General features: G+C 44.9%; 1 protein-coding gene across 1 annotated transcript in view; it reads left to right on the plus strand.

Annotated features, from left to right (window-relative positions):
• The first annotated feature begins 256 nt into the window (after positions 1–256).
• The window catches only part of nek11 (NIMA-related kinase 11), a 362,055-nt gene continuing 350,287 nt past the window's right edge, over positions 257–12,024 (plus strand). The window contains exons 1-2 of the mRNA XM_041184028.1: positions 257–409; positions 915–1,170. Of these exons, the coding sequence (XP_041039962.1) occupies positions 1,004–1,170 (167 nt within the window). The 5' untranslated portion in view covers positions 257–409; positions 915–1,003. The remainder of the gene's footprint in view (positions 410–914; positions 1,171–12,024) is intronic.

Raw genomic sequence — 12,024 nt, forward strand, 5'->3', positions numbered from 1 at the left:
CCTATCATCAGCCACAGTTCATATAAAATTGCCTAATACAGATCATCCCAACACACCTTAGTAAGTGGCTGCCGCACATAATTGCACTGCACTTTTTTCCACAGTGGTTCACCAGTTATTCACGCTGTCATACATGCAGTGCTTAACCGTCAGAGACAATTATGAATTGCATATCAGTTCGGGGGTGGAGGCATTTATGTGTGGGGAAAGATGTGGAGGGGAGGATTTGGGGGATGGTGAAGAGGTGGGCAGAGGATTTGCGCGCACCAGATTGCGATTTTCCTCCAGGTTCATGTTAATGGGCGAAAGATTATAGCTGCCGGATGCAGTTGGAAAACTCGAGCCTAAACAGAGGCTGCGCTATTGAGAGGTGCTGTGACTGAGATTCCTGTTAGCAGTTTTTATACTGGTAGGTCTTAATGCTTAATGGGTAGTTGCATTACACCTGCATTAATAAAGAATAGCAGTTAGTGTTTAAGGGGTAGATTGGACATTAAGGATTGCAGAAATCTACTTCTCTCTTCACAAAAGAATTTTTGCTATTTGAGGTGAAACAGTACAATTAAAATGTCTCTTTTTTTTCAAAAGTAACATGCAACGTAAACATCTACATGAGTTAATAGAACACTGCACTGAAAGTTGTTGAATATAATTTCTGTTACACTTGTGAATTACCTCATCATTTGTGAACTGTTTCATCTTATTTAGTGATGGAATAATTGCTGCATTCAATTTCTATTCCCTAAATGGTTTGCTGTTCCCGATTCTTAGCTACAAATTATAATAATTTTCTAGCGTTAGATTTTGTATTGTTACTCTACCAGTTTAGCACTTATGTTAGTTTTAAGAGCTATTTGAAGTATTCAATCCTTTGACTGTGTTAACTGAGCTTGCTTGGCATTTGGTTGTTCCAGCAGGTGTTTGGGAGGCTCTATATGCGGGAGCTTAAAAATAAAGCATACTGGAAGAAAGCTGTCAATCTACACTCAGTGAGAGGGGAAACATGCCTAAATTCCAAGAAGCCACAAAAAGTGTTACAAACACTTTAGCAGCAGTCTGCACTGAGTCACCGATCGCAGGAAGATACCAGGTACAAGAGAAACTTGGGAGAGGCGGTTTTGGGATGGTTTATCTCGTACTGGATAAGAAATCCCGAAAAGGAGAAGAGCTGTAAGTTGAAGTTTTACACTTTTAAGAAGTGGTCACAGTGCATGGTCATTAGTCATAGCTGTAACTAACGAAGATTACTAAGCAGTTATGCATGGGAGTTAGATAGTATATGAATGAAGATGTTATACAGTGTCTGTGTGTCTGTGTCTGTGTGTGTCTGTGTGTGTCTGTGTGTGTCTGTGTGTGTCTGTGTGTGTGTGTGTGTGTGTGTGTGTGTGTGTGTTTGTTTTGTTGGAGCCCACTAAAGATCAACTTTTTATTACTGAACAATCAAAATGAAGGATATCACTAAGGTTAAGTGGACATAAATAATGTTTGAGTGTGTTCGAATATCTCAGACTTCCCTTTGTGTCAATTTGAAGAATATTGATTCTTTATTGGAATCGATGCTGTTTTCCCTGGCTGGAGAGTCTAAATCTAGGGACTTAACACTGTTTCGTGTTAAGGGTTCAGCCATTTTTGACTGCGATGAGGTGAAATTGCTGCACTCGGGAGGTTGCAAATCTTAGGAATTCTCTATCCAAGAGGGATTCAGATGCTTCAGTCAATGAGAATATTCGAGACTGACATCGGTAGATTGGGTGGGAAAGTAGAATTTAAGTTGAGGATCCGCAATGATATGGTGGACCCGGATCAAGGAACCATATAGCCTGCTCCTGCTCCTATTTCTTATGCTGTTAGACTGAATTATCAAACAACTTCTCCTCCAAATTCATGTCATAAAGGCATCCCTGGTATTTTTTTTAGCAAAGTGGTTCTACCTTTTCTCACGTATGGCTGGTTTAAGGCCAGCTAACATAGCAATGGAGCACGTCGGAGTATTAGGTGGGTTTTGCCTGTTTGATTTTCTGCAGTCCCTGCCCTTTCCTTGTTGATTTCCTCTCCGAATTGTGCGCATGAGCCTCTGGCTTTCCCTGAAGAGGAGGGAGAACCTGAAGGACACTGATTCCCAGGTTATTCCTGTTCATCACTTAACAGTTAGTTGGGAATAATATTGATCACCTGGTACTTTCAGCCAGAGTTGTTACAAAAATAATATATATATTTTATTTTAAAATCTGCTGATGATTTAAAGCAGATTATCAGTTTCAATACATAATCTAATGGTATTTAACAAGTTGACATTTGCATTTTGCTACAGAACAGGTTTCCTTTGTATAAGCAATGTGCCTGAGTCAGAAGATAATAGTAAGAAAGATTAATCGTTTAATTTACTTTCCATCATTTGATGTTTCAAGTTCCCTAGTAAAATATTAGACCTTGGGCCATTTTTAACGTAAGCAAATAAACCAATTAGTGGGAGTAAGTGATGTAACAATATCTTTTACATTTAAATCCAGTTAATAGGGAGATGAGACTAGGCTTGTGATGGCTAGAAGTTGAGATAAAACTGATATTTTCATCATGTTTTTTAATGTCAAAAAAAGTAAAATCAGCAGAAGCTCTTTGTGGATATTTTTCGAAATTCTACCTTGCCATGTAGCCAGGAAGTAGTCTCTGGTTTGTGGTAATTATAACTATGCCAAGACATGGTTTCAGTTCCAAAATATTTGACACTGAATTAACAATCTTAGCTGTGCTACCATGGAAACATATGAAGGGAAGGCCAGAGGGTGACCAATTAGGGCATGGGAGTAAAATCCTCATGGGAAGTAAAACCCTCATTGAAATGTTTTGTTAGAAATAGATTTGAGCTGGATATTTGCTACGTACTTGTTATGTAAGTGCATTTTATTGGTCTTTTGTGTGAGAGGTTTTCCATGCTTGTGGAAAGGCAACCAATAAACAAAATATCTCATCTCAAAGGTTATTTACAAAGAATCAAATTACAGGAACTTCAAATCCTAATTATAAAGTAATTCCTGGGTAAACATTTCTATTGTAACATCAGATTATGTGCATCTAAAAACAGAGTCACATGGGTGCAATACTTGAGAATGAAAAATGATTGGCTTAAGCTTGTAATCTGTTCTGTGCAGAAGGAATAGGCTGTAATTAGTTGATGGCATTTTCATCACTCCCTATTTTCCTGGTGCTACCCTTTCCACGTATTTAAAAAAACTCAGTTTGTGATTTAATTCTTAATGGCAGCGGTGAGAGTCATCTGCAGCAAAACACTTCAACCAAAAATGGTTTCCCTTCCCTCTCCCCTAGTCAGCAACTTGCTCATGTGTGAGTGTAAAATGTTTTGGTAAAGTATCATTGCACTGGCAGGCTGTTTGTTCATCTGGAGACATCACGGTAGCAGCTGCTACTGTTTTCACCTGACATTCACACAAGCAAAAGTAAAATACTGCAGATGCTGGCAATCTGAACTGAAAACAGAAAGTGCTGGAAATACCCAGCAGGTCAGGCGGCATCTGTGAAAAGAGGAACAGAGTTAGTGTTTCAGGTCGATGACCAATAGTCAGTTTTGATGAAAAGTCATTGACAGGAAATGTTAACTCTGTTTCTCTCCCCACGGATGCTGCTTGACCTATTGAGGATTCACACAAGCACTCTCCCTAACAGATGCCATTGACAACAATCCATGTTTTATCCCCCCTTTGCTAGACTCGGACACACAAGCCAATGTAGTACATCGCTGATTGTGGCTGTTGTGTGTGCCTTGTCAAGAAAAGAAGAAATTGTATTATTTTTCTTCTGTTAATAACCCTGTCATATTTCTTCAGTACAGAAAGACAGTAAATATGGTAATTGGGGTAAGAGCCAGAGTGATTGCAAGAACCTAAAGCCAACAGTAAGAAATGGTTTTGATATGTTAATGAACCAAGAGGAACCTCAATCAGAGTTTTACCTAAAACAGTAAGAGGAGTGGTTTTGAATTGAGTTGTTTTAGTTCAAAGGGGGATATATGCAGGTTGTAAAAATGTGTAAGTAAATAAGACAAAGTTAGGGTGAGTTCATGAAGCGTTTTGTCACTTCTTAACAATTAAGAATGCACACACAAACACACACAAACACACACACACACACACACACACACACACACACACACACACACACACACACACACACACAGCTATCTGCTTCTGAACCCCAACTTCCTGTGTAAAACAACAGAAGGCTCCTTTATTCCTTATTCTACACCAGAGGGCAATACATCCGCAACTTAGCACATCCTACTGTCGGGTTTTTTATATCGCACTTCTTTTTAACTAAAATGTCCTTTTACAAAAAAGCACAGACGTTAAACACAAACATCACAGTTTATCATTTTTTTAAACCCAAGAGCTAAAGTAAATGAGAATCTAATCAAGTCTGGGAAGAAAGCATTTCTGAAGAAATTGGTTGAGACAATAGAGGGGTCAAAGGGAAGGGACGCATTTAAGGAAATACTGAAGCCTATGTGAGGGGGTAGCTGCTTAGATCTCCCAGAAGACAGCAGGATAGCTGGTCAGAGCTCCCAGAAGACAGTGTGAACAAGACCGACCTGAAGATCCAGTTGTTTTCAGCCTCAGAGGACACCCCAAGAGAAAAAGGCACTGTGGGGTAAAAATTACTGGAATTCTATAGATTTTGAAATCTATAAGGATAGTTGCTGATCAGAAAAGGGGACGGTTAGCTCTGAGGGTAGTTAAGTTAAGATTTTGTGGAACTGTTCTAAAGTGCTGTTTACTGTGTGAAGCCATTCTTGTGTTTAAGTATAATTGTTTTTTTGCTCTATTTTCTTTTAATCAACATCCAGTCTACTATAAAATCATCACAATTAGTTGGGGATATCATTTCCTGATTTCAGAACCTCTCTTCATACTATACAAATTGCAAAATCCATTTTGGCAACTGTTTCAAGTTTCCCCCTGGCATTTGGGCAACTCGGCATTTACCATCAGCCATGCATTAATAGCCTTAATGTCACTGTAATGTAAAGATGCTCTGCAGAGCAAGGGTTAATGTGGGACTGGAGAATAGCACTGCTCAAGGTATGATGTATGGAATCACATGGTAATAGGTTCAGAGAACAGTCTAGAAGGAACCTGCATGGGAGCAGCACCATGCATGGCAGTAAGTGGGATCTCCACATAGTTAAGGATTACCAATAAATGGTTCATGTTTAAACATACAAGTCTCAAAATCTCATCAATGAGACACCAAACAAACCCATAACACAATAGTGGCAGAGAGCACAGGCAAGGAATGAACGAGGCATCTTATGGCTGGTGTGTTATATTACTGAGCCACTGAAAGAATAACCAAACCTCTTTCTTTTGAGAACTTACACACATTGTTACAATTCCCTTGTGCTCCTCTGCCCTGCAATGATTGCCTCACTCACATTCAGGGAACCCTGGGAGCAGATATCTTGCCCAACCGCACCCCATCTCCAAAAAAATGAACAAGTGTTCTGACTTTGTACCAGCACGGTAATCATAGACATGCACAGGAAGTACCAGCCCTAGCTTACGTAATTGTTCTGTTTAATAGAAAGGTAGCACCTACGTGCCCTAGATTTTTAATTTTGACACAAGAACATTTGTAGTAAGAAATTGTAAGAATTAGCATTACATTTGAGATTTTATACACCCTTCCTCAAATGCAGGCTCAGGAATTGCTATACTGAAAGTTAATTCTAATTAGTTCCGTTGGGAGATTGTTAGGAGTTTAAATATCACACACGATGTCTTCTCCAACCTAACCTTTCGGTAAAATTGCTCTTCACTGGAACCATTCTGGTGACTCCTTCTCAAGGACCCTCACATCATTCCTAAAGCGAGGTGACCAGAGCTGGATGCAATAGTCTAGTTGTGGCCCAACCAACACTTCATAAAGCTGTAGCATAACTTCTCTACTCACCACCTCTATTTGTGAGGTCCAAGATCCCATAGGCTTTGCTAATTACTTGCTCAATATGTCCTGCCACCTTCAAGGATCTGTGCGTATGGACCACAAGGTCCTTCTGTCCCTGTACACTCTATAGGATTCGGCCCCTTGAGCCTGTTCCACCTTTCAGCTAAATCATGGCTGACCTTCTACCTCAATGCCACTTTCCCACATGATCCCCATATCCCTTGATCTCTTTAATATCGAAAGATTTATGGACCTCTGTCTTGAACATACTCAATGACTGAGCCTCCACAGCCCCCGGGTAGAGAATTCCAATGATTCACCACCCTCTTAGTGAAGAAATCCCGTCTCAGTCCTGAATGGCTTACTCATGTTGGTGCAGAGCTTCTTGATGCAATTCATCTGATGCAACTTGATAAATTAAAATTCATCCAAAGTACTTCTCTGTTGCAGAGTCACTAGAGTCATTATGGCAAGGGAGGAGACCATTCAGCCCACCAAGTCCATACCAGAATAAATTAAGCAGCGGTTGCAGTAAATTGAGCATCTAGATGATATTATTGATACTGAGACTCTTTTCCACTTCGACAAGTCTTTACAAGAGCTGTGCAAAGCCTACTCTGTCCTCAATTGGTAAGAACAGGGCTAGAACTTGACAATTATTGTGGAAAAAGAGAAAATGGAAATACTTAACAGGGCCACCAACATCTGTAGAGAAACAGAAGTTGGTCAGACAACATTTCAGGTCTAGGACAGAAGCTGGGGTTGTTCTCCTGGCAGCGAAGGAGGTTGAGGGGAGATTTGATAGAGTTGTACAAAACTTTGACAGGTTTAGATAAGGTAGACAAAGAAGAACTGTTCCCATTGGCTGATTATCTAAGGACGAGGGGGACACATGTTTGAGATTTTGGGCAAAAATGTGGGGGGTGGGAATGAGGGGAAGAACCTTTTTGCTCAGCGAGTAGTAATGACCTGGAACTCACTGCCCATGAGGGCAGTGGAAGCGGAGACGATGAATGATTTCAAAAGAAAATTGGATAGGCACTAAAGGGAAATAAACTTTTGGGGCTGCAGGAATAGAGCAGGCAAATGGGACTGACTTCATTGCTCTACAGAGAGCCAGCATGGACTTGATGAGCTGAATGGCCTCCATCTGTGCCATAATGACTCTATGGCTCTATGTCCAGTTATGGCATCCAATATCTAGGTTCCAGAAGTTTAAATTTAATTTTGGAACTTCTTTGTAGCTGGTATAAAAGAGATACTGGTGAAGGCCTGGCCCAAGCCATTGTGCTTTACACTTTGGACCAAGAATGCTACACTGCATAAAAAGAGAAGGGAAAAGACATTTAAGTGGAGGATGACCCAGAATGATGGGTTTTCAGGTAAAGTCTGAGTGCAGCTGTGTTCCTACTCATGAACAGAGTTACAGGAGAGGATGTCCTGGATGGGAGCAAAACAAAATGGAGGTGTCAGGGTGGCGGGGGTAGCAGGTTGTTGTCTGACTTCTGTTACATGGCTTTGCAGTGATCGATGTGTGGCCTACAGGACCTGCAAAATTTATGGGAAAGAAGCGTTAAAAAACTACCTTTTAAAAAATTGTTCATAGAAAACTGCCAAACTTGTATAGAGGGGGGTGTTCCATTAAAACTTGGTGTACTTCCAATAGGTGAGCAGATGTGACGAGTAGGAAGTTCCTAATTCTTTGGTTGTAGATGTGTTAATTCCTTTGTGAATACTGCTGCCGTTTGGTTCACACAGACATTTGAGATCTAACTTGGTTTTAAGTAGGTGACATTTGCCAAACTTGAGAATGTTCTTGAAGTCAAGTTTTGTGTACACCATCAGGGTTCGTGGAATAATTTTCAGAGAGGAGATAACGTGGTGAAATTTGGGAGCAAGTTGATAAATATTACAATTGCATTGGCTGTTATTCCATCCTTTTTTATAATTAAACTCTGGCCTGGTATTTATCTTACAAATCATTTGAATATGTCAGCTACCTGGAGGGGTCCATAATATTTTCCGAGCAACCTTCTGATTTGGGAACTCTATCTAGTTTTAGCTCCAGAGAACAGAATAACAATGGCTTGATATTTTGACAGTGAGGTGGAAAGAATGCTTAGGTGCACATCATCTGCTGGTTTGTGTATCACAGTGCTGTATGAGGGGTGCTGACCCTAAACCCTCCTCTGTTTAATTTGTTTTAAAATAAAAACCAAGCACGATTAGGATTTTTGTTATTTAATATGAACTGATGTACGTTTTTGGCAAAACAGCCTTTTCAAAAAAAAAACACCCCCACTAGAGCTATACCTTGAGTGCCCTACCATCCATTCTTAATTAGCACATTCGTTTAGATAATATCACCAACTTTAACTTTAACACCTACGTGTTCTATTGTACTATTGTTGTTGACATGTTTTGATGATCTGCTTCTATCACTGCTTGTTTGTCCCTACAACCACAAAGACCCCCCCCCCCCACCTCTCTCTCTCTCTATCTCTCCGCCCCCCACACACACACCTTAAACCAGCTTATATTTCAACTCTTTCTTGGACTCGAACTCAAGTTCTGTCGAAGGGTCATGAGGACTCGAAACGTCAACTCTTTTCTTCTCCGCCGATGCTGCCAGACCTGCTGAGTTTTTCCAGGTAATTCTGTTTTTGTTTTGGATTTCCAGCATCCGCAGTTTTTTTGTTTTTATTAGCCTTTTCAATTCACCAGTCCAATCATTTTCCTTGCATGAGTTTGCCAGGGCAGAAAAGTCCCCTTTGGTATTAAAGGCACCATTAAAAAGGAGTGCTGTTGCTTCATATAAACATTATGACCGAGTTTGTTTGAATAGAGAAGGAGGAACGGCTTCCAGTGGCGGACGGGAATTGGTAACTGGAGACAAAGGGCGGAACCGTCCCAGATTTGCACTAGGAGTGACAGTGGATGGGGAAAAGGACGCTCTCATTTGCCCACCATGCCATCACCTCATTGCTTCATCTCGCTGGCTGCCATATTCAGAGTGCAGCCGCGCGCACACCTCTCAGTGCTCCCAGCCCAGGACTGCCACACCGAAGATGGGATGGTCCCCATCCCTCGAGTGTCTTTTGGACAGCGTGGGCACCCACCGTAATGTCCTCTACCCCTGCTTTGGCCGCAGGAGGGGAGCGGCACCACCAATCCAGCATGGGAGACGGGGGCAGTGGTGGTCAGCGCCAATGCCCTGCAAAAGAGGACAGCCACCCAGTGCCGCTACAGGATGAATAGTCTCATCTGTTCCGCCAGGGTAACTCACTCTTCTCATCACTCTCAACTCACACACTCACAAACCCGTCACACATCCACAGGGATCTCACTTCTCAAGGGACAACACCACCAACTCTCTCACACACCCTCACATCTCCATCAGACTCATATCCTCTCGTGCTCGTATCCTCATCCTGTCCATGCCTCTGCTCACCACGCAAACATTCCACACAGTGCCATGTGTCCTGCTCACACTCTCTCCATCTGTTTTCATGCAGGAGAAGCTGACTCATAACAGCAGGGAGAGGTCCTAGACTTGGGGTGGAGTGGCCCACATTAGGCTCCTCACCCACTTTGAGGAGTGTGCCATCACACTGACTGGTGAGGACATGGACTGTGCCTGCAGTGATGGGGGAGGTTGGCAGCAAACACCCTCGTGAGGATCCTGCACCACATCATCCCCCTCTCAACGCAAATGTGACTGCTCTCTTGCCAGTTTTGACTCTGCTGCCATGCTCTAATTATCTCTACTTTGGTTCCCAGGGAGCTCTGCCAAGTGACCGACACCCTCAGCCAGCCAGTCCCTCAGCTCCATGCATATCCTCACCTCCAGCCAAGAGGACACCTCTTCCATTGAAGAGCTGGAAATAAGCAGCCTGGAAGACCCGTCACAGCGCTTACCCACACCCTCCACCAGCGCAGAGAGACACACCTCAGTGGGACCTAGATCTTGAGCAGGCTTGGGTTCACAATCTGGTGGTCACCGCATGGACACACGTCCGCTGCAGGAGGAGGCAGGTTTGGCTGAGCTTCCTGGCACTCGGAGGGCTGCTGGGGATCAGGCATCTGTGAGATCCGAGTCAGATGATGAGCCTCTGGATTTGGCCTCCCACCACAACAGAAGGCGGGGGAACATCACGCATGATGGCGGGAGCCTTCAGAAGAGTGGCTCGTGAGTTGGAGGAGTGTGTCCGCCTGCTCTCTGATGAAGTGGTGCCCACATGAATGTGTTTGGAGGCTTCCATGGGGAGGATGGTGGACGCCATGGAGACTCTGGCCCAGCAGAATGCGGAGATGTGTGCCGACCTGCACTGCATCATGGGAGCCAAGGGTGAGTTCCTGCAGTGGCAACGTGAGAGGGAAACGGGGCATCTCGATGTCCCTCCAGGTGCTCCTTCCCCTCAATGAGTCAGGCTGGGGCCCCTGGGCACCCAAAGGGAGGAGCAGCGGAAGTTGGACACCCCTGGGTCATCCACTTAATAATCTGAGTCCTCTCCCTCTGAGTCCCCTTTGCCTGGGAGCCCCTCAACCTCGTCCTCTGTCACCGCGGAGGGAGCAGCCGGCCAACGAGTGATTCTGGAGGAGGAGTGTGTGTGTGTGGCAGGGCCTTTCAGAGCCTCGTGTAAGCCTCTCCCACACACACGGATCCTTCACGTATCACACTCACCGCAATGTCCTGCTGGAGTTCACTTTCAGTTGTCCACCTGAGCCGACCTGCATCTTCGCCCACCCACTGATCACACTCCCATACAGCACCTGATCTCGCTCACCACGACTCTCTTTTCACTTTCGATTTAGACAGGATGTTCAGGGTTCAGCTTTTCATGCACTACCCCCTCCTTCCCCCTCCTCCAGTTACCCATTTGCTTTCCCCATCACTGTTGACCCCCCCCCTCCCCCACTACCGACAATCACCTTCCAGCTCCCCTCCGTGACCTACCAACCACAACCCTTTTCTTTTGGGGATGTCCAGGTGAACGTGGAGGTTCCCTTCCTTCCTGAAAATCCCAACCTCATCAGAGCCCTCCCTTGCACATTCACCTGGACAGCCCCCCACCCCCCCCAACCGACTCCTTCCTCCATTGGAACCTCTTCCCCCCACCACCTCCACAGTCCTCCCCTCTCCCAGACTCCAACCCCCGCTTAGGCCTTCCCCTTCCTGACTTCTTTTCAGATACCCTTAATTCTTCCTCCACCCTTAGTCATTGCTGCCTTCTGACTCTTTCCTCCAGCCTTACTCCTTCCCCTCTCCGCATTCCTTCCTCTCCCCTCTCCCTCCGCTCTCCGTACTCCTTCCCCCCTCTGAACTCCTTCCCTTACACCTTCCACCCCCATTACCCCTACCTCCCCAGCTGCCGTCTTCCCCCTTGTTATTGCCTTCTCCCTCTGTACTGCCTCCCTCCCTCCCAGCCTCCCCACCAACACCTTCATTCCCCCCTCCCAACCTCGCCCCATCCTGACACCATAATTCACCCCCCCCACCCCAACCCCATCCATGCTGACACCTCTTCCTCCCCCAGTCGATCCTACCTCCCCCGATACATCTTCCTCTCCCAAGCACAGCTGGACCTTCCTCTCCACCCCCTCGACCATCATCCGTTGTGAGCAAACTCTCAGTGATGACTTTCCAACTTCCATGAGCTGAGCCATGTCCATGAGAATCCACCCAGCAGCCGGGGGTGTTCCTCCAGAGTGTTGTTGCTGTCGGGCTCCAGCATCTTCTGCTCCACGGGGTCCGCGATGTGAACAAGGCCCTGGCGGTAAGTCTGACTTCTGCACGTCACACTCAGCAAGACGTGTTCTGTACCGGTGTGTGCAATCACACTGACGTGGGTGGACAATCAAGCTGCGGGAGGGGAGGGTGGTGGGCTGGCCTTATACCGATATGCCGATCTATTACAACGAGGCTCCTGATGTCCGATGGGCGGGGAACGCGGCCACGGTCGACGGGCTGAGCGGACGATCGCAAACTGGTTTCACGACGTCGTGAAACCGCTTTCTGGCCTTTTGCCATGTTGTCCACTCATGCTGCTGAGCGTGCCCAACGCC

Source organism: Carcharodon carcharias, chromosome 3 (genome assembly GCF_017639515.1).
Source record: "Carcharodon carcharias isolate sCarCar2 chromosome 3, sCarCar2.pri, whole genome shotgun sequence".
Taxonomy (NCBI): domain Eukaryota; kingdom Metazoa; phylum Chordata; class Chondrichthyes; order Lamniformes; family Lamnidae; genus Carcharodon; species Carcharodon carcharias.